This window comes from Bombus pyrosoma, linkage group LG5, assembly GCF_014825855.1.
Source record: "Bombus pyrosoma isolate SC7728 linkage group LG5, ASM1482585v1, whole genome shotgun sequence".
In the NCBI taxonomy this organism is placed as follows: Eukaryota; Metazoa; Arthropoda; class Insecta; order Hymenoptera; family Apidae; genus Bombus; species Bombus pyrosoma.
Genome location: NC_057774.1, coordinates 363,696 through 386,749, shown reverse-complemented (window position 1 = coordinate 386,749; position 23,054 = coordinate 363,696). Strand labels below are relative to the sequence as shown.

The following is a 23,054-nucleotide window of genomic DNA, read 5'->3' as shown; positions in this document are numbered from 1 at the left end:
GCCCTCAAAGGATCCTGCTAAAGAAAAGAAGAGGTTTTGAAACGTGGATCGTGGTTTCTTTTTTCTTTTTATTGGAATACAAGTTTTAGATTTTAGACTAGCATATGTCCATAAGCCATATTAAAAGGCCGCCGCCGCTGCGACGACAGAAATATATCAATTCAACATGCCATGGACTTGTGCTGTGCCGAATTGTAGGACAAATAAAGATAAACGTAATGAAAAAGTATCTGTTTTCATAGTGAAAAATGAAAATTTTGGTGCAAAATGGGCAGCATTGATTCCCGGAATAGAACGTTTGCGAACGGGTCAGCGAATATGCGAAAAACATTTTGAAGAACGTTACATAATTAGGGAATATATCAAGTACGATAATAATGGGAAAATTATAGCCCAGGTAAAATCATTTGATTTATTCATTAAAATTATTTTCGCTACTGATAATGATAAAATCTTTTATTATTGTATGATACTTATTTTTAAATATTTGTTAGGTACCATTAAAACGTACGCGTTTACGACCAGGAGCTGTACCTACAATATTTGATGGATATCCATTGCAATCTCGATCGAGATCAAGAAGCCCACAACAAGACATACAAGACGTAATAAGACACACAATGAGGAAATACGCCAGATTTTATACAGACCATACATATGCAGTACAAGAACGTAAGTTTTGACATTTTATTTTGTAATTCATTCATTTCAGGTCATATATTTTTTTTTTGCGATTCTTGCACACTAGAAACTATTCATTAAAATATTTGTATTTAAATTTATCTTATTGGAAGGCTCTATAAAAATGAGACCTATTTGGGAACATGCTTTGTTCAAGATGTATTTATTTACAAGTAAATGTAAAATATAGAATATATATTTACACACACATATATATACACATATATATACATATATACACACATATATTTATAAATAATTTATGTTTAAGCAGCAAAATGTTCAAAGTCAACAGCTAAAGAGGAAGTAACCGCAAGTAGTACAGCAAAATGTTCCGAGTCAACAATTAGGGAACAAGAAGTGATTGCAAGTAATAGAGCAAAGTATTCAAAGTCAACAATTAAAGAAGAAGAAGTAAGTGCAAATAGTACAATAAAGTATCCAAGGACAACAACCATAGAAGAAGGAGGAGAAAATGAAGTTCAGGAAATATTACAGCTTAAGTCAATAAAGCAGGATGAATTTGTGAACAACGACATAGAACGATGCGTACATCAAAATAATGAATGTTCTGCTATTGTCTCTCTGGACTTTGATAGCAGTGTTCTTTCTCATTGTAAGTATCTAATATTTTTTAATATAAAATACAACGGTTGATGGAAATATTAATACTTCGTAAATATTAATAATAATTTGTTAAAATCTGGTTACCCTGTATAATTATGACAGTTACCTTTATTGTATTGATACATTATTCCAGAAATTTATTCCAAACATTTTGTTATAGTTTTCATAACGATTGTAAGTATCTATTTAATCTTGATAAATTTCAAAACATTCAAAAACATCTATATATCGCCTGATGCTTGTTTGTAAAAAATTTATATTTGAAATTTGGACTTCTTGAAAATGTATCTATTTGATGAAACATAACTTTTTGTGCCATTTATATTTTATATTGTTTTCTCACTTTTAATAATCGAATTATTTTATGTCAACAGATTCTATTAATTCAAATATAATGTCTTCTGTGAAATCGGATGTAAATATTGATTGTTCTATAAACAATACCATGCGACCTGAATCATTTGTGACAGTTACCAAAGCAGAAGATAACTTGAAAATGCTTCATTTTACAAGTTCTGGATTTCCGTTTACTACAGTAATGTTTGACTCTATTGGTTTCAACTTTGAATCTCAACGTAAGTATGATAAATTTGTTTTGAAAATAATCGATATTGGTAACCTTTTACAATTATTTATAATTTTTAAAATTAAAATATTTACGATTATTAAAAATTTGTTGGAAAAAATAGTTTAAATCAGAAAGATATAAACTTTGTCGTTTTGCTTAGAGTAGTATTTGTTAATTATTCTTTCTTAAAGAAATTTCGTTAGTATATTTTTCTATCAAATGTCTAGATTACGTCTAGATTATAAAAAATTGATTATAATTTTTTTTACGACAGAAGACGATACTTTTGAGAATAATGCATCTTTGAAAATACCGAAACCATGGATCGTCGGCAACTCTAAAGTTGGCGATGAAGAAGCTCTCTTATTTACATATGCTATAAGAGTGAATGATTGTGGAAAAGAAAAACATATTTTTGCAAAATCTGTTTTAGTCACAGGTTCTAGAAAAATAATTTACGAAATATACATGACACCCGTTGATGTAATAGCTGCAAAACTTCCACGAATATTAACTAAAATCACTATGCTACCAGAAATTTTGAAAAAATTTAAAGATTTACGCACATGTAAAGGAATAACGTCCACTGGTTTGGATACAATCCGTGCAAACACTGCTCTAAAAAATTGTATTGGTACGGATTGGCGTCATGCAGACTGCTCTATATTATCTATCATGAGTGAAAGATGTAATTCATGCAAAAAATATTCTAATACCTTATCACAAAAGATTAGAAGAATGAAAAAAAGAACGGTTATTAAACGAGTCACAACTTCTTTGAACCCATTTGATGAAATGAAATTGAAAACTATGCGAGAAAAAATCAAATATAAAGATGCTAGGGTTAATCGAATGAAAGATAAACTGAAGCGTACCACAGACCTGATCGTAAATCAACAGAAGAAAGCATGTATGATATGTATGACAGATAATGACTTGGATAAAATTTCAAAAAATCAAAAATTAGTTATCCAAGAAATAGTTTCGGCTGCGAGAACAAAGGATCCAAAAGGCCGCCGTTATACGGATGAGTTTATAATGATGTGTATGCTAATGAATATCAAATCTCAGAGTTACTATGAATTCTTGAGGAAGAACGAGATCATTCCATTGCCTTGTGCAAGGACCATTCGAGATTATATGTCTCAAATGGGTACAAAGCGTGGATTTGATGAAAAATTTGTTAAACTATTAAAAGAATCACAGTGTCCCGATCCTTGATGAGATCAATTTGAAGAAGTCTATTGCTGTGAATCCAGAGACGTTGACTTACATAAGCTTAACAGACTTTGACTACTTGATGACACTCCAAAGTTCAAATATCAGGGACTTGGCAACCCAAGGTTTTGTGTACAGTACCAGTCCTTAACAAATAAATATACTCAACTAATCGCGGGTTTTGCTTTAAAAAGTTCAGCTTGCGAAGGATACTTAGCTAAAATTGTTTTTAAAGCAACATATTTGTTAAAAAATGTTGGAGCTTTTATACATGATGTCATTGGAGACAGTGCTTTGACAAACAGAGGGATGACTAGGTACAACAGTAGCATAAATGAATTTAAAAAACTGATTCGCTCATCCGCAGATAATGAGAGAAAGATTTTCATGTTTTAATTAAATGTATTCAAGATAGACTGAGTGAAGATTTGAAAAAATATAATTTTTGAAAAAAATTTAAAGATGTTTTTTTCATATTAATACCATTTCTTTACGACACGAATGTACAGCTATTTGTGAATATGATTTGTCGTATATTTTATTGATAGATCTCGTTATATATAATCAGCAATTTTCCAATAAAATATGCACGTATAAATAGAGCCGCAATGAACATGACTGATAAATCTTTAACATTTAACGTTTCAAATACTGATTACAAAAAGGAACTGGTTGCCTATAAAATATAATGAAAAATATTATTTGAGAAGTTCATAGTCCGTATATATACATTATTCTTATAATGCATGTTTGTATTTGAGATACGTTGAGATATGTTGCAGATATCTAGACATGTGTAAAAATAAATATGTAAATCTATGTCTCATTGTCGTGGAAACATAATTTGATGTTTTATATATGTATTAATTACGTAATTATACCATACTTACAGGCTATCTATGCAAACAACTTTTACAAAATGATATATGTAAGAAAGGTAAATCATGTACAGAAACACTGATCCATAGCAAGAATAATACTTCAGTTGCACAGTTAGTTGGCATGAAAACGAAAGGTTTGATTCGTGTAAATTTGCATTCTTTTATCATTTAATGAAGTACGTAAATTTCTTAAAATACACATCAAACATACAAATTTTTTATCTCTCAGCGGACAAAATATTGGATGTACTAAAAATATGTTTTTCTGTAAGTAGGTTCATTATTATATCCAACTAAGAATGTGTCAATTTAAACATCAAGGAAATCAAAAAGAAAAAAAGTCAGTCATACAAAGGAAAATGTTCAAACCAATGTATAAAGATATTTTTATATATAAACATTTAACGTTTAATAAATGTTATTTAATATAAGTATTTTTTGCATTTTTAATAAGTTTTATAAACTCTAAAATTCTATTATGATTTTGCCTGCTCGATAGAAAATTTAATAATATTGGAAAGTTTCAATTGTGAAAAGTATTATTTCAATAAAATATTTTTGACAATATCATTCACATTACAGATAGTACATATAGGTAGCTATACAATTTTTTAGTGAATTAAAAGACAAAAACAAACTTATTTACCAATAGGTGCGTCAAATCTACATGGTATAAAAGTATTAAAAATATATTAGATTTCGAAATTGTAATTTTGTTAAACGTTTTTATTGGAAATAATATTTAATAATGGTTCATAAATAATATTTATTCAAATATCATTCTTCTCTACCAAATGAAATACTGTATATTTACTTCTTTAGACAAATTATCAAAAATTATAAAAAGTAATTTAGTCATTAACTAAGCACTACTCATGCCTATAAAAAGAATTACGTTGGTAAGACGTTATCATATATTCAAACGGATTTGAAATATATATACAATGAAACTAAATAATAAATAGAAAAAGTATAAATAAAATGTTATCATTGAAAGATAAATCCCGAGGAAGTAGATTCCTTCAGATACAAGTCGTTTTCATTAACCTACTAGATCGCAGCGCTCTATGGCTAGCGGCAGATTTCGCAAAGCACGCTTTATGACATTAAAAACCTTACCCCCACCACAGGATTTGTCAGACCTACCTGTGTAAGTATACGACCCTAATCATAACGCATTGGGCGTAGTAATAAAAGTGGTAAGCTACCCTAGAGGACTAGCGTCCTCAAGCGTCAATTTTGACGAACATTGTGCGTTCAATGGTTAACCAAATCCCCGTGCCACAGGCCAAATATGAATTGTTAACAGACGTCCGACAGTAAGTCGCACTTTTTTATAGTTAGTTGTCTTTTAATTCCTTTATATTATATGCATGAATGCGCGCGCGCGCGCGCTCGTGTGTGTATGTGTGTGTGTGTGTGTGTGTGTGTGTGTGTGTGTGTGTGTGTGTATGACAATCACATACATCTATAACAATAATTTGGTTTTCATTTATTTCTTTTTTTCTAATGTGTATAATAAATTTCGTAATTTATATTCACAAATTGATATTAGAAATATATCATTTTCAATGATATCATATTAAGCATAATACATACTTATTCGTAACACTGTTTAGATGTCTCCCCACTACTAGATTTATATGTTACAATATAATATTATAAAGTAGTATAGTTTAAATAATTACGCAGAAGAATATGCATATACAATGTCAATACACATAAATTAAATAAATGATAATAATCAAAATTCCATTTATAAGCACTTTATCTCTTAGATAATGTACAGTACCAAATTTCTTATTTCAAAAGTTACAATTGAATATATTGTTAGATATACATATTTGTAAAGTTAAATACTATTGTTAAATTTTGTAACATTTGATTTAAAAATTTGTAAATATTATTTTTTACAGTATTGGAACTGTCATTTATGTCAAATATCTTTTTACTCCACTTAAATAATTCTTTCAGTATATTTTTGTAAACCTAAACGTTTATGAAAAAGGTATATACCTATATCGTTATAGAAAATGTAAAATATAAACTGCTTGTTTTCATTGAATAATATATTTGTATTTATTTTATTTACATTCTCTATATTTACATTTTCCTATATAATATTAAATTTCTTTACAATATCTACTTTTATAGCTTTTTTTTGTGTAATGAGTCATATGTGTGGGCATATACGTAAGTATATGTCAAAAGTAATGGTGTGGTTATTGATTATCCTATATTTACTATGATACAAGAAGCCTTCATGGTTTAAACTGGTTATAAATGCGCATAAAATAAATTTGAAATTTATGTTTCATGCAGCTTCAAGCGTATAAAATTGAGAAACAAATTTGTTATAATGAATTATTAACTGTATTTACTGCACACATTTCTAATATTGTATGAAATATAAGCTTATCTGTATGTATATATATCAATAACTCAAATTTAGAAATTAATATAAATTTTCATATCCTCTTGTAGACCACGTTGGAGAACGCAAGTTCTGTGCTTGGCATTAGTATCTTTGATACTTGGAGTTCTTTTCGTGACACGCGCGTGGTTGGGAATTGTTATCCTTCGCTCTCCAAGAGCGAAGACACTCGATACAGAAACACTAACAGACAATGCCAAGATTGCTACGTGGTTACGTCGGGCTCGGATGTACGCCGAGTCGACGAAGGAGAACCAGAATGCGGACAGGAACAACAGCATCAGTTCGCCACAACACTACACCAATTCCACAGGGTACTTATATATTTATTGCCCAAAGTATATAGTGTTTATATGTTATAGTATAGTGTTATAGTATATAAAGTGTTTCAAGAGAAAGTTTACGAACATTGTTATTATCATCAAGAATTAGATATAAGAAAATAACATTGAAGTTATTGAAAAGAGCTTTCTTTCATAGGCAAATCATTGTCTGTTATTACACCATATCGAGCGACCTGAACACGTTCTGGGAGCTCAGTCCGTCGCACATTGACCCTGATCTTTGTACGCATATTATCGTGGGTTTTGCGGGCGTGGTGAATTGCAGCCTAGATTTGGGCAGCAATTTATCAATCTACAAAGAAGTTATCGCCTTGAAGAAATTGCAACCTCAATTAAGGGTCATGATCAGTGCTGGCGGCAGTAATGAGCTCCACTTAGGTTTTTCAGAAATGGTAAAAAATCATGCAAATAGGAAAAGGTAACTTCTGTTGTTTTTCATTTTAATTGTTCCATTATAAAGTGCATTGAAAATGCTACATGTTCTTTTTTCATAGATTTATACGGTCCGTTTTAAATGTGACAAAGACATTTGGTTTCGATGGACTCGATTTAGATTGGGAATTTCCTGCATGGCTTGGAGCTGATGAACGGGAAAAACTCCATTTCGTACAATTATTAGAGGAATTACGAAGAGAATTTTACCACGCTACAAAAACGTTGATTCTTTCTGTTGCAGTAGCTGCTCCACAAGCTATTGTTGATCAAAGCTATATGGTTGCAGAAATGGCAAAGTGAGCGAACATGTTTTTTGTAATATGAGTAATATTAGATAGTTGCACTATTCGATAATGGTCAATAATAATTAGAGCTATTAAGATTATTTAAGAAAAAGTATTTCTTTATGTAACTATAAAATCAATTTTGTTTATTTATATTTTCGTAAATATTTATATAAAATTTATCAAATTTTGTTATTATTTAGGTATGTAGATTTTGTGAACTTGATGTCATATGACTACCATTTTTATGTATGGTACTATCCAATTACCGGACTCAATGCACCGCTTTTCTCACATGCTGCTGAATCCGGCTATCTTTCTACTCTAAATGTTAATTTTTCGGCTCATTATTGGCTTTCAAAAGGGATGCCAAGAGAAAAGTTAATTGTTGGGATTCCTACTTATGGCCACAACTATAGACTGGATAATCCGCTGAATCACGATTTACTAGCACCAGCAAATGGTTTTGGAGAATTGGGGAAGATGGGTTTCGTTTCTTATCCTACAGTTTGCGAGTTCCTTCAAAACGGCGCAAAGAGCGTTTTCGAAGATGAAAGCAAAGTTCCCTATGCCTATAAGGACAGAGAATGGATCTCATATGATAATGTTACAAGTGTTTACTATAAGGCATGTACATATACTACTCTTACTTTCTAAGCCCATTCAATAAAATCATTAAATTTAAGACAAACGATTGTATTTCTAGAATTAAGATCACTCAAGGACCAAACATATTCTAATTACTATGTACTATGTTTTAGGCTAAATGGATTCGTGTGAATAATTTTGGAGGAGCAATGATATTATCCTTAAATGTTGATGATTGGAATAATACATGTAAATTCAATGAAAGCTTTCCTTTAACTCGTACTGTTAGCAAGATTCTCAGGTATCAAGCCGATTAATCCATTTTCGTTTGTCTCTTCTTTACATTCCAAACATAGATATTCCTTGAAAAGTATTTAATCAATCAAATCGAAACTGCTTCTTCTTAATTTCTTACAGTGTCATAAAGTATTGCTTGCTCTTAAAAGAAAACTTTTGTCTTTTTTCAAAATAATTTAATTGCATTTGCAATTGTTTGCATATCATAAAGTACAACTATAATTTTAATTCCAAGCTATTAAATTAAACATAAACGTATTTATTTATTATTATTAAAACATAACATAATTCATTTATAAACATATAGGGAGAAATTAAAGATGAATAATAGAATATTTATTAGTCATATTTATTACACAGTAATAGTCATATCTAAATCAAAATTCTTTAGAAATCTTTTTGATGATCGGATATGATACTGTATGGCCGAATCACTCATAAGTATACTTATGTTATAAAATTCCAGAGTGCAAAAATATGTATATCCTGGGTTTTAACAGCAGTTACCCTTACTTCCTACACTCCTTGGCCAGGTATCTGTATTTTTTAGGCTGATGCAATATTGATTTGCCTGTTAACTTCAAATTTTCTTTCTATATCTTTTTCCAAACAATTCTTTAACGTCCGATAATTATCACTATTTGTAAGACATCTGGATTGCACTTTTCTACACGTAGTCTTACTGGCCATATACAGACCAATAATGATCTCCTCTTTTACCCCCCCCCCCCCCTCACCCTTGCTCTGCCACATAGATCCATACAAAAGCAAAATGGTATCGGACCAACTGCTTTCGGCGACCTTTAACACGCATCGTCGCTAACACATATGTACATGTATACAAAAGGAACCTTAAGGAGGAAAATTACTTTCCTACCTAGCCTTGTACAAATTGTTACCAAGTACACCCTATTAATTATAGTTAATAACAATTATTTACATTGTATTTATTCATTTCCATTTTACTTGTTTTGTTTGAAATATAATTTATTTTGAAACATAAATTTGTTTTCTTTTTTACATATATTAGTAGATATTAATCTAAAAACTTATGTTAAGGTAGGAAATAAAGAAACTAAATAGTACATTATTAATTAATAATTTTGTGCGAATTCCGAGGATTAATATTTCAATGATTGGGAAATTCAAATTTTGGAATTAATGATATTTAATTATTATGTAAACTAAATCGTTCAACATTACTACCTCGAAAAGATTTTTGTGATTTTTTAGTTAAAAGTTAGTATTATAATTTAAGCGAACTTTCTAATAAACAAATAAGTGGTAGTTTATTAATTTAATGTCACCTATGGTAATTTTCGTCAAACTTTCATTGCGAAGAAAACTTCTACTGATGCACACATGTTGACCAAAAAAATTGGTTATTGTAAAGTTTATGCTAGCTCCCTATCTTTTAAAAGTCAGCGTCTGGAAACTTTGACCTCAAAAAGTTAAGAGTTTGAATTTCTCGACTGTTCAAAGGAGTTAATAGTCTTAAACAGACGTTGAATTTACTGTATTTACTCTTTTCAGTTTTATTCTTTTTTATGTATTACTTATCACTATAATAAACGTAACAAGTGTTTTAGAAGATGCCTTGTAATAGAAGTTATTAAAAGAAATTAATTCGTGTTTTTAAATTTACAAATGTAAAGCTGCAACTTAAAGTATGTAATTAATTATCATTTAAAATTATTAAATATGATTCCTCTATTATAGATATGTATTATCATGATAATTACTGTTAATTAAATGAAGTTAAATTTCAACATAATTTATAATATATATATATGTCGGGTTCACATTATGATTAGGGTTAGGGGCGTGTAACGAATCTTCATTTGGATTAGACATTGTTATTATGCAATAGAGAAGATATTTACTAGTACAAATATGACTATTAGTACAAGTGTGGATATTACAGAATTAACAAGTAACCGCGGTGATTAGACACTAATGACAATGGTCTTAGGTTCGATAACGAATCCGCGGTCAACGGGATAACAAATGTACTTTCTTCCAAAGTCTAAGTCGAACTTGATTTACGTGTCTACGATACTAGTATTACTAAACTAACTCTTTGTTAGAACGTAGAGTATTCACTGATCGTGAAGACGCTATGTAATTCGCTAATGAGACCTCACGAGAGAATGACTTTCTTTCACGATGATGCTGCAGAGGGAAAACTATGATAGGGTGTGTCTAAGGACACGAGATCATCGGATTCGTCGAGGAAAGCCTTCGTTCGGAAAGTGAGAGAACTGGACGTTGCTGTTAATTGGTTAATTTCTATGTTGGTGGTTGAAGAAGGATACTAATCACCCTTGAGACAGAGTTGCTAGCAGGAAGCGTTGTACGTGAGGAAAGCAGATTTCCCGTATCTTTCCCTAGTAGGTGATAGATTTAGGGACTGCTAAGACTAAGACTATTTGTCAGTTTGAAGAACCTTAGCTAAATAAATCCTAAGATTTGTAGCTGGCTCTTAGGCTAGCTGGAAATGGAAGATGGCAATCATCTTGTTCGAAGAATGGGGTCTTTGTGTAGCGAACAACGGGAAAGAAACCGTTGAAGAGTTTACTGTCGCGTGCCGCTACAACTATATTTTTTTAAGTAGAGCTATACGATTACTCCATACCTTTGTTAGGTAAAACGTTCATCCCATGACCGCGGCTACGTTTAGCGACTGGTTGTGTCACTTCAAGTACAAGCTCATTGTTATAAATCTCGGACAAACATAAACGGATTAAATCGTAAACAATTACTTAAGTACGGCTTATGATAAGAATCTAGACTAAAGTATTGAGATTTTCCCAAGGATTGCAAAGAAAAGGCCCCGATGTCCTTTCATCTCCGACAGATATAAAATAACTTTTTTATTGATTTAAGTATTGGTAAAAGATGTTGAAATATAGGAAATATTCGAATATCTCAATAACACATTACAATTTCCTATATATTAAAATTTTTAATATTCGTTGAAAGTTAAAAAAAGAAAAATAATTAATAGAAAATGATATTTTTTAATTATACATTTCCAAACCGAATATAGATATGTTAAGTTTTATACAGAAATGTATTTTTAATTTTAACGAAAGTAAAAGCATAATTTGAGCGATATTAATCATTTTAGAAGTATAGTAATGATTTTTCTTTTTATTAGATTTTTTAAACTTTGCCTCTAATTATATAATCAAACTATCATAATGTGCCATAGTATCGTAAATAAAAAAAAGAAAAGAATAGCTTTACGTTAAATCGGAAACATATTTATTGCACTCAAATTCATAAATTGATTGCAATGAAGTTGTTTATCAGAATAAGAATTAAAACTATCATGTATCATTTATTTAATATTAATATTAAAAGATATATTGTTAAAAATTATTGCAATAAAACTAAGAAAAATAAACTGCAGCATAACAAAAATTAGTTTATTCTAATCAAAATCAAGCAGATCTAATGGAATATGTGAAACGAAAAAAGATTTAGCGTTTAATTTACTCATAAAGAGATAGAACAAGCATGTTAACAAGTAAAATTTATTATTGAGAGAACAAAAAATGAAACAATATTCTTAGATTATCGTAAAATATGCCGTATTCTCTTAGTTTTACTGCGGTAAATATAAAGAATTCTATAAGATAGTTTTAAGCATCATAACTTCGTCCATGTTCGAATAGAATTTTTGACTAATAAGTATGTATGTAATTTTTTCATTTCACTATGCATATCTTTTATCCATGTAATGAGAATGCTTAATAAAAAGTACTATTGAATTACTTTCTCAATTTTCCTCACATTTTTCAAAGATGAAGATTTTAATAAGTCTTTTCCAAACAAAGTATATTATTTCTATAAAGTATTATTTCAACAATACCATATATTACGAAAACAATAGTCATATAATTGTACGTGCATATTTGTTGATATAAAACTATAAGAAACTGTTCTATATGTACATATGTATTTTCTTGTACGAGAAGATTATTGAGGCATGCGCATAAAATTCGTTCCGAAGGATGGATCCCCACGATCAACAAGTTATCCTACTCTTTACCAAATCATTCAGTTCTTCCGCAACGCTCGTGGCATGAACATTGTGTCACTAGTGTCTTCATAATATTCTATTGTATTTCCTTGGTATCCGATTTTCATTATCGGTATACAGTTTACGTTGATTATAATTAGTTCATAAGTTAACAAACTAAACGTGACTAAATTTGCTGGCATATATATTGAAGATTATCAATTTTTTCGAAACTATTAATAGTTTGAATCAATCGGGGTAAGTAGCAATGTAGTTTCTTTTCAATTATATTTAAAACATATTAACACTGCATTAATCTGCCTTTACATCCCATTGATGTACTATGTATATTCATTTTTCTTTTTTTTTTTCTTTAAAGTGTTTTATATATATAATATATATTTTTTTTACGCACACACATGCGCGCGCGCGCGCATCCGTACACACACATACCCATACACGAAATATATAATATATATTATATATACAGGATATTTCGTTTAACTGGAAACAACAGAATATCTTACGAGCTATTAAATTTACCAAAAGAATGTTTTAACTAAAGTTGTTTGGTTCGAGGAGGAGCATCATATGGATGAAATTATTTTTTTGCAAATCGAGTAGTGGAGGAGATTTTAGGGCCAACTTCATTTTTTCAAACGGGACCATACATTTTTAATACATTATTCGACCCATCTCGGCATTCCCCATAGAAAAGTATTAGCCTGTTTATGCCGAAAAATGATTAGTTTGAAGAATATTTTAACTTTGATTTGTCAAATTTAACGTACAGAAGACAAAAACAATGTAAACACAGGAATACCGCTCCGCGTCTTTCTTTGTCTTCCGTACGTTAAATTTGACACATTAAAGTTAAAATATGTCCCAAATTAATAATTTTTCGACATAAACAGGTTAATACTTTTCTATGGGGAATGCCGAGATGGGTCGATTAATGTATTAAAAATATATGGTTTCGTTTGAAAAAATGAAGTTGACCTTAAAATCTCCTCCACTACTCGATCTGCAAAAAAATAATTTCATCCATATGATGCCCCTCCTCGAACCAAACAACTTTCGTTAAAACATTCTTTTGATAACTTTAATGCCTCGTGAGATATTCTGTCGTTTCCAGTTAAACGAAATATCCTGTATAACATGAAATTCTAAAAACTATTTGATGTAATTTTTAATATTGTAACCATTCTCGAACCAAGAAATAAAGAGAATGAAAATTCAAATATAAAGAGAGAATAAAGGATATAAAATTTGCAAAAATGTTAATAACCATTTGCTTGTATTTAGGCGACTAGAAAAGGAATTAGGGAATAATAAGAATATGGGATGAGAAGGTCGCTACATGAAATCGTCGTAGTCATCGTAAACATAGTCGCCGTATTCGCTCAAAAGAGTGTTGTCATCTTCGATTTTCAGTTTTGCTTTTCCCTTGCCCTTGTTCTTTTTCGCCTTTTCTCCTTTCTCGATTTTCTGCTTCTCAATCAATAAATTATCGATCAACGTTTTAACTTTCTTCAAATGCGCTGAGGATACTGTAAACAAGATTAATATAATATACCATATCTACCATTAAATTAATATTTAAATTAATATAAGCAATACGCATTTATGAAATCGATTGTTTGCTTTATTAAAGTATGTTAATTTATTTGATATTAGTTTACAGTGAAGATGAAATAAATCTATAATAGAAAAAAATTGTAATTAAAATTAATTTTATAAAGAAGAAGTGAATTTATAAAAGGAATAATTTATTGAAATTGAATTTTTTAAAAATATGGCCTTTTGTTAATTGTTATGATGTTGCTGTTACCATGCAGACACAGTAGTGAGGATAGATGACACAAAGATATTGGATTTTTTTATATTTTAATATAATGTACTTACAATTGAGAGCAACAGATTTAATAAGTTCTTCTCCAAACGGAGGAAACTCAGCACTTTTAGCAAGTTGATTTAGCTTCTGTGTAAGTACACTTTCATACTGCTCAAATTCTTCTTTTGTGCTAGGTACTGTCGTATCTAGACTCAAAGCAGGTTCTTCTGTTACACCTAAGGGAAAAATTTCAAATTATAATTCCTAATAAGATAATTACAGCTGTTTTTACTAATAATTTTTATAATAAAAATTATTAGATGAGTGATATAATACTAATTACATTAATTTACATTCGTCTATCTTCCATAATTTAATTATAAAAATTGGACCAATAGTAATAGAAGTAGTGTTTGTTCGTTTAATATTAAAAATTTACATACAGAATGATATTTTCAAATATATTCCTTATGTAGGCGAGATATTACCTATAACTTTAATGCTATGAGATTTTACCTTCGAATAAACAAATAATTTTAAACATTCATCATATCAATGTTTAGAAAACATATAGTATATTGTTATTAAAATTAAACGTTTATCAGGAACGGTACGGGAGATTAATGTTGATAAATAAGACACGTCTGCATTATATTTTTATGAAATAGAAGTGTTTATTTTTTGTACAATAACAATTCTGCATTTTCCTCAAAAATTATATTAAATAATTGAGATACATGATTTACATCTCTGGTACAGTTCCTGACATAAACTTAATCTTTTTAACTGGATTAAATGTAAAAATATGAGAATGTTCAATAGTTAACAATTAACTATTGTAATTACAGTAGTAAGTATAGTATTATAAATTAAGAATTTAAATACACCCAAAATTTGTTTAAGTTTTTACAACAATATGATGAAAACAGAACACTTTGAGCATATAAAAGTTATTCAGAATTTTTTATAACTATTTTACTGTATGTACAATTTTAATTTATATAAAAAATACTTCATATTGTCCTTTTAAAAACGAGAAAATTGTTAGAAATTTTATATTATGTATATATAGTTATTTTACTAAATGGAATGTATTTAGAAATTACATAATAATTATTTTGATTTTTACACCAATAACACTTAATACTGGCAAAATATACTGTATATTAGTTTATGAAAGATAAAGCTTTAAAACATAATTAAGCCATTAAAAATTTGCATTAAGCCATGAATGTGGAATCAACTCTTTGCTATCCAATTATTAAACCTTGAGCAAATACAATATCTGAAGTAAAATATTTCTTCTAAATCATAGCTGTGAAAGAAATAAAACACATTTCAAAAATATAATACTCACATTAAGTTTCAATTATCTTAATTTAAAGAGTTATATTTAGGATTTAAACATTTAGATCTAAATGCAAGAGCTTTCTTAATTAAAATGATATTAGATTCGGCAACTAACTTAATATCAATTAAGAACTTTAGGAGATTCAAAGATAAGAAAGAGCTTATAGATGTGTCTCGAAATTTGAATCTAAACTTAAAATTAAACAAGGTTATGAAACAAATAAAAATAACAATGCTCATATTTAAATACATACGTTATTAATCTAATATACTTTTCTGTGCTATACTTTAAATCTGTGTCAATTTTATGTAAAATTACAAAATAGTTCATAGCTTTGCAGTAGCAAGATCAAATATTTAAAAAATAAAGTAATACATACTTCCTAATTCCTTGTAAGTAAAGTTCTAATTCTAATACTTTTAAGAAAGATAGCATTATCTTTACCTTATCAAATATTAATGAAATGACTACATACTTTCATAAGTTATTTAAAATTCATATTATTAAATAAAAATAGGAGTGCAAAGAGTTAATAAGTAAAAGTTTTTAGTGAAGTCATTTCTTCTCAGTTTTGTGCGGCTTGCGATGAGAAAAATCAACAAGGTTGGACAAACCGAAAGTCTCCATAGCAAGGCGTAAATCAGCTTCTTCTTGGAGCCTTTGACGCCTTATTTGTTCTGCTCTCCTCTCTTCTGGTGTTAATGCTTCCTCTTTCTCTTTAGCTTTCCTTTCTGCCTCTGCTTTTGCTTTTTTCTATAATTAACAAAATTAGAAATACTTGTCATATTAATATAATAAATGCTGTAATTTTTTTTACATACATAAACTAACAGAAATTAGATAAACAAAAACATACAATAAAAATCGTAAATTTTTATTCATATAGAGAGTATCCCTACAATCATGTTACAACTGGGAAAGAAGTGTTCATGAAAGAGTAAGTTTAAAATGCGCAATAATGTTTATGCATATGCTTTGTTTTTCCCAAGGGATCAATTCTTTTTTCACCTGTACCTTACTTGTATAATGTGAAAATAAATAGAAAATAATAAACAAACAATCAAACAAGTGGATTAAATTTTACTTTAAGACAAATTACTTTAGGAAAACATATTTAAAAAATTTAATCGAAAGAAAAGTTATACCTCACGCTCTTCAATTCTTTCTGCCAAAGCTTTCTTTGGCTTTGGTTTAGCCTTAGGCACTTCTGCAGGTTTTTCTACATCTTTCTTTTCTTCTTCGACATCTTCCCAGCTATCCTGTTGATTGATTATTTCTTGAAATCATTGTACAAGCACTTCATTTTCTAACATATGTATTTAATGTATTTAATTCTCTTTTAATCTTATATTTCTAACTACAATAATTTAGATATATCAATAAAATATCTTTACAAAATAATTTATATCCTACATGATCCGGTTTATGTTCTGACAATTCCCACTATTATCAAGTCTGACATGATCATGACATAATTAAACTTAATTTTATTTAAAATTGAAAATTATGCTAACTGTACCTATGATATTATTTTAAAAATGAGATAAACTTAGAATCAATTCATCTCCGATACATAGAATCCAATTTAAAAATACATACAACACGTTAGTAATAAATTCCAAATTTCTATAATTATTCATTATCAAACATAAACGTAAATTTCAATTTAAATGCATTTCACTCATCTTGAATTCTAATTTTGGTTTCAATGTTTATACAATTCAAATTCAAGAATAAACTTCAAATCTGTTCGACAATAATCAATTATCGCGCTATTCGACTCATGTTGACTAGCTCTATGAAAGGTTAACCATACTTATGGTGTGTCGTCTGAACGGAAGATTTTGAAAATCGTATGCACAAAATTAGAATAGGAAAGTCAGTAACACAGAACCTTGACATCTTCGTCTTCGTCTTCGCCCTCCCACTTGTTGGATCTGATAGCGAGGTCGAATTTCGCCTCAGCGTTTTCGACATCTGTAAAAGTTGAAGGTTAAAATGGTTTCGTAGTTTCGATTAAAGGTACAATCGCATAACAATTAAATGTCGGAAAATCGATTTGTACATACCCCACTCGTCATCCATGGTGTGGATTTTGGATTATTTGCGCACGATTTCGTTCGTAAATGAAACAAAACCTCCTCGAATTAACGTGGTTGAACAGATCACGACTGGAATCAAGCGAGCCATACTGTGCGAGGAAAGCGTGTGCCTTTCTTGCGAGATAGTGGTGGTGTGAAACATAAATTACGTATGTTAGAGATTGGATACCCTGTATTAAAAATAGTACCAAACACAATGATTATTTAGGGATTGTTATTATCATTTTAATTAGCAAGTTTTTGCAACGGAAATTAGTAATAGGAAAACATAGTAATAATATATAATAGCAATAATTTGTATCGACAAGTTTTAAATTCTAAAAAAAGAGTTGATTACAATTTCTATTAATTTATTTTCGTATTTAATATATAAATATTATTACTTCTATTGCTTTTTTTCTTTCCTTTTGTAAAATGATAAAATTCCGTATAACACATTTATACATTGTAAAACAGATGCACATAGATCTATGGAAATTCGATTGTCTGTAATTAATATATTCGCAAAATTTATCATTTACGCTGGTTCATAATAAATTATTTATAATTTAAATTTATAAGGCTAAAATTTACTATTTGTTTCTGTCGTCATATTGCAAAGCTTTATCATAAGCGGACTTCCCTTTAAAAGCTCTTTCGTTGAAAATTATATATACGTTTGAATTATACGTTACGGATTCAAAATTTAGATTAAAACAATATGTGATGTATGTAGATACATGTATTGTGATATGAGTAGTAATACAGTTGTGCGATTTTGCAAGTGATATACTTTTGATACAATTGGCAAGTAAATTCAAAATATTATTGCCTAAACAATTTGCGACTGTTGTAAGAAGACCGAGAGAACGTAATATTTTATATATTAAGCTTGAAAATAAATTAAAAATTATATTTTAGATAAGATTACACATGTAACGTTGAACATAAAAGTTATTTACGAATTAGAATATAATAAATTCTATTATTAATACAGAAATTTAAACTTATAATTTTCCCTCCTTTGAGTGACCATTTTTATTAACAATAACTGTTATATTTTTTTTAATTACTTGTTTTGTCAACCAGTCGACCATAAAAAAAGAAGATACAACATGATACTTGAAGATGACATTGAAAACATTCTCGTTATATATAAATATACGTACTAGTTTTATAATTATATAATAATTTTTATTTCTTTTGTTCCTAGAAAAATGAATGACATGGAGATTTATATTACCTGCCCATACAACAAATGTCATCGTATTAGAAAATCTAGATTTCAAATTCATATAACAAAATGTGCCAAAAATTACCCGAAAAATTACAAGGTTATTTGCAAATACGATAGATCACACTTATTAGACCCGCAAGAGTATGAGGTAAATTAGAAAACATTTTTACACACCCTTTTCTATAAATTTTTATATTTCATTCATGTTATTCCTACTTAACCATTTGTGTTACCCAATGGAAGAATTTAATATCTGATAAGTCAAATCATTAATTTTTAGATTCTAATGTTAGTATAATTTATTTCTGTAGCACCATTTGTTAGTATGTCCAACAAGTGGAGATGTAAAAAGCAAGGAAATCACGTTAGAACCAAATGAAGACGTTCAGACAGTTCCAATACAGAGTGTACCTAGCATGAAAACTTATACGAAGGCTGAAGACTGGACTGGAAATAGTCAACCATATAATCCAATAGCTGCGACAGAAAATAGAGATGTAATTAGAGGGGTGATTGCTATGTCAAAATCAAAGAAGAAACAGTTTAAACTGTATGAAAGAGAGAGAATGTCTCTTATTCAAAAAACTGACAGCAACGCCAGCAGCAACACTAGCAACAGCACGAGTACTACAAGAAAGAAAGTAGACATTGAACAACCATTGCAGCCACCTAAACAACTTTCTAAAGCAATGTTATGTGATGGAAATTTTGCTAGTAATCTCATTTCTAAGTTAGGCAAATTGAAAATAGAGGAAAGCGATGGGAAGAAGGAAACAAAGAGTAATTCATCGAAAAGAGAAGATGTTTCCATTATAAGTAATAATAGTAATAAGATAGCAGATTCTGAAAAAAATTGCTTGAAAAATGATACTATTGATACAAGTATTGATATAGGTATCACTTCTTCAACTATAAATAATAGTTTTAGTCAAAAAGAAAAAGAAAATATTTCTAATGAAGAAAACAATGCTGTTACATCATTTAAAAATATTTTTGAGGCTAATAAAGATGTTTCAGATATAGGAAGTGATTCTAAAATGAATGCAATTTCTCAAGGAAATAATTCTGAAACACAAGGAAACGATAAAAAGGATAATATTAAAAGAAATAATTCTCAACCAAAGTTAAGCAAACAAGGTAACTCTAACTCACAGAATATTATTTCGTGCAATACAAAAATAGCAGCAAAACTCTATGGGGAAGCAAAAAAAATTAGTACTGGGAGAGGATTCACTAGAATTTATCAGTATTTGAACTCTAATATGAAAATGGGAGAAGAAGAAGAAGGGGAAAAAATGACACAAGATTTGGCTTCTGGTTATGACAAAGAATAGAAAATACTTTAATAATATGCTTAATTTCGTTATTTCTGTTATTTCGTTCTTAACGTATTACCTTATGAAATTCGTTTTTCTTTTTAAGATGTTACAAGCAATTCCTTCTCCTTCTTAAAATGTTTGATATGATTTTTAAGAATTAACGATGAAGCTATATGTATAGTTTCCATAAAGTTCCTTTTTCTTTTGTAATCGTAAAATGTCGGTATTTCGTTTTCCTTTTTTTTTTTAATTATATTCTTTTTAAAACTTAATAAAACTTTCGAAAACAATGATAATTAAAATGATTACGAATATCGATTGGAAAATTACAATATTATGCAAATTATGTATGTACAAATGATGTATTTTTATAATACAATTGGTAATTCGATTTTTAATAGTGACAAAATATTATTCGCTAGAAAAGTACTGATGATAATTGAGTTTATATATTTTTTAAAATTAAATATATTTTTATACAACAACAATTATTATAATATTTAATTACAAATCCTCCTAATCCACATCAAAATAATTGAAGTAAATTACTGATTTTATCGTAAAAATTTCATTAAGTAAATATTTGTAAAAAGAAGATAGCAAAAAGTAAGTAAATTATTTAATATAAATATAATTTTTACATATATCAGAGGATTAAAAAAAATATCTTTATATATATATATATATATAATCTATCTAGTTTATACTATATGTATATAATACATTTATACTATATATATTTATACTATATTATACTATATATACTATATATTATACATATAATATATATAGTATAAAATAAATAGATTATGAGCGTATGTCCTCAATTGATTTGTTTTATTTGTTATATTTATTACATTTATTCTATAAGAATGCCAGTCTTATTATAGAACACATTAAGATTGATGTGAAATCTTGTCAACTTCCAGAACAAACTGTTGTGTGTTCTGAAGTTCTTCAAAAAGCCGACTTGTACAAATCGCTTCTTATTGCTGGTGTCAATTTCTCACTTTTATTTGTCATAATATTGTATCTACCGTACTAAAAGTTTCACATAATGGTAAATATAAAGAAATATTAATTTAGTATTATTGTTATAATTTTCATTAACCTTTTAGGTATCTTTCTATTAAAATTTAGAGGTTACATAAATTGCATTGTCATTCATTAATAACGAAATAATATATATAATAATAGTATTAGGATATTATATGTAAATTTGTTTTATTAAATGTGTTCTTGCGTTTAAAAAATTTTTTCATTTCTTCATAGAAATTTATTCATTATTGTTTATAAATTGCTGTTGTTAAAACTTGAATGATCATCGTCATAAAGTTAATTTAATGAAGTTTATTTATTTATTTATTTACATCACATATGGACGCACCGTTTATTTTATGATACTATGTTCTTATTAAATTGAGTATTTCAAGTTTTTATTTATATTGAGTTTTAAATTTGTTTAGCTAGTATTTTAGGTTACATAAATTCATATTTACAAGTATATATAATAGGGCTATATTATTTTAGAATCTATAAAAAATTTAACCGATATTGCAACATAAACATAAAGAAATTAATAGTAAAAACATCAGTTTCATAAGATTATGAAATTTAAAAATATAATATTGACATTTTTAAGTCATATTTAATTCCTTTTTACGCTAACAGGCACGCAGATATGATACACGCACAACAATCTTTTCTCCTGAGGGTCGTCTTTATCAAGTAGAATATGCAATGGAAGCTATAAGTCATGCAGGTACTTGCCTTGGCATTTTAGCAACTGACGGTGTTCTACTTGTGGCAGAAAGACGTAATATAAATAAATTATTGGATGAAGTATATTATTCTGAAAAGATCTACAAACTCAATGATGACATTGTGTGTTCTGTTGCTGGTATCACTTCTGATGCTAATGTATTAACAAATGAATTACGTTTAATTGCGCAACGCTATTTACTGCAATATGGAGAACCTATTCCTTGTGAGCAACTTGTGTCTTGGCTTTGTGATGTAAAGCAGGCATATACACAATATGGAGGAAAAAGGCCTTTTGGTGTTTCCATCTTATATATGGGATGGGACAAGCATTATGGATACCAATTGTATCAGTCAGATCCAAGTGGGAATTATGGAGGCTGGAAAGCAACTTGTATTGGACATAATTCTGCTGCTGCAGTATCATCATTAAAGCAGGAATATGATAATAACAATATTACATTAGATGAAGCAAAAGCACTGGCTATAAAAGTGCTGTCTAAGACTTTAGATCTTAATAAATTATCAGGAGACAAAGGTAAATGTATATAATTTAAATGTAGTTTCCATAATCTAGTTAACATATAATTTAAATGTAGTTTACATAAATATAAAATTGTGTAATATTTTAACTACTTTTTATTTTATTTCAGTGGAAATGGTCACTCTAATAAGAGAAAATGATAAAACTATTACAAGGATCCTTCCTACGAGTGAAGTTGATGCTTTAATTGCAGAACACGATCGCTTAGAAGCACTTGCTGAACAAGCAAAGAAAGAGAAACAAAAATTATAAAAATAACCATATCGCATATCTTGTATTTTTCTTATATTTTCTTGTTTAATAATATTGTCCTGAAATTCTATGAACTGTCTTATTCAGTTTCCAATCCTTATACCGAATATAATGTCAATATTCTTTTACACAACATTACATTATACCGAAGAGAAAGTGTAAGAGACAGAAATAATGAATAATAATGTACAAATTAATAAGTTTCCTATACGAGCATCATAGCTAATTCATTAATTTGATCTTTCTTTCTCTCTTTTTTTTTTTAAATCAAAAGAATAACTGGATTATGTT

The 23,054-nt window shown here is 28.7% G+C and overlaps 5 protein-coding genes across 9 annotated transcripts; 4 read left to right on the top strand and 1 right to left on the bottom strand.

Moving 5' to 3' along the window:
- The first annotated feature begins 166 nt into the window (after nt 1-166).
- Nucleotides 167-3,233, top strand: LOC122567966. The gene is made up of 5 exons (XM_043727169.1): nt 167-397; nt 495-672; nt 953-1,297; nt 1,683-1,883; nt 2,151-3,233. The coding sequence occupies exons 1-5, from the start codon at nt 167-169 to the stop codon at nt 3,095-3,097; spliced, it is 1,902 nt and encodes a 633-aa protein (XP_043583104.1). The 3' UTR covers nt 3,098-3,233.
- Nucleotides 3,234-5,106: 1,873 nt separating this feature from the next.
- Nucleotides 5,107-12,849, top strand: LOC122567969 (acidic mammalian chitinase). 2 transcript variants are annotated; one of them, XM_043727173.1, is made up of 6 exons: nt 5,107-5,294; nt 6,460-6,723; nt 6,890-7,171; nt 7,248-7,484; nt 7,676-8,099; nt 8,234-12,849. In XM_043727173.1, exons 1-6 carry the CDS (start codon nt 5,236-5,238, stop codon nt 8,375-8,377), a joined length of 1,410 nt encoding a protein of 469 aa, XP_043583108.1. In that variant the 5' UTR covers nt 5,107-5,235; the 3' UTR covers nt 8,378-12,849. The 2 variants fall into 2 exon arrangements, with proteins under 2 accessions (XP_043583108.1, XP_043583109.1); XM_043727174.1 differs by lacking the exon at nt 5,107-5,294 and adding an exon at nt 6,220-6,375.
- An 815-nt stretch (nt 12,850-13,664) lies between these two features.
- LOC122567974 (eukaryotic translation initiation factor 3 subunit J) lies at nt 13,665-17,799 on the bottom strand. Its single transcript, XM_043727186.1, has 6 exons — nt 17,639-17,799; nt 17,464-17,546; nt 16,715-16,828; nt 16,184-16,322; nt 14,290-14,454; nt 13,665-13,934 (listed from the first exon to the last, which is right to left on the bottom strand). Exons 1-6 carry the CDS (start codon nt 17,652-17,654, stop codon nt 13,741-13,743), a joined length of 711 nt encoding a protein of 236 aa, XP_043583121.1. The 5' UTR covers nt 17,655-17,799; the 3' UTR covers nt 13,665-13,740.
- A 301-nt stretch (nt 17,800-18,100) lies between these two features.
- Nucleotides 18,101-20,691, top strand: LOC122567970 (MATH and LRR domain-containing protein PFE0570w-like). Of its 4 annotated transcripts, XM_043727179.1 has the most exons (4): nt 18,101-18,457; nt 18,864-19,035; nt 19,199-19,781; nt 19,905-20,691. In XM_043727179.1, the coding sequence occupies exons 2-4, from the start codon at nt 18,868-18,870 to the stop codon at nt 20,219-20,221; spliced, it is 1,068 nt and encodes a 355-aa protein (XP_043583114.1). In that variant the 5' UTR covers nt 18,101-18,457; nt 18,864-18,867; the 3' UTR covers nt 20,222-20,691. The 4 variants fall into 4 exon arrangements, with proteins under 4 accessions (XP_043583114.1, XP_043583110.1, XP_043583112.1 ...); XM_043727175.1 differs by having other exon boundaries at nt 19,199-20,691; XM_043727177.1 differs by having other exon boundaries at nt 18,389-18,521; nt 19,199-20,691.
- Nucleotides 20,692-21,026: 335 nt separating this feature from the next.
- Nucleotides 21,027-22,833, top strand: LOC122567948 (proteasome subunit alpha type-4). Its single transcript, XM_043727135.1, has 3 exons — nt 21,027-21,266; nt 21,878-22,505; nt 22,621-22,833. Exons 1-3 carry the CDS (start codon nt 21,264-21,266, stop codon nt 22,761-22,763), a joined length of 774 nt encoding a protein of 257 aa, XP_043583070.1. The 5' UTR covers nt 21,027-21,263; the 3' UTR covers nt 22,764-22,833.
- Nucleotides 22,834-23,054: the final 221 nt, after the last annotated feature.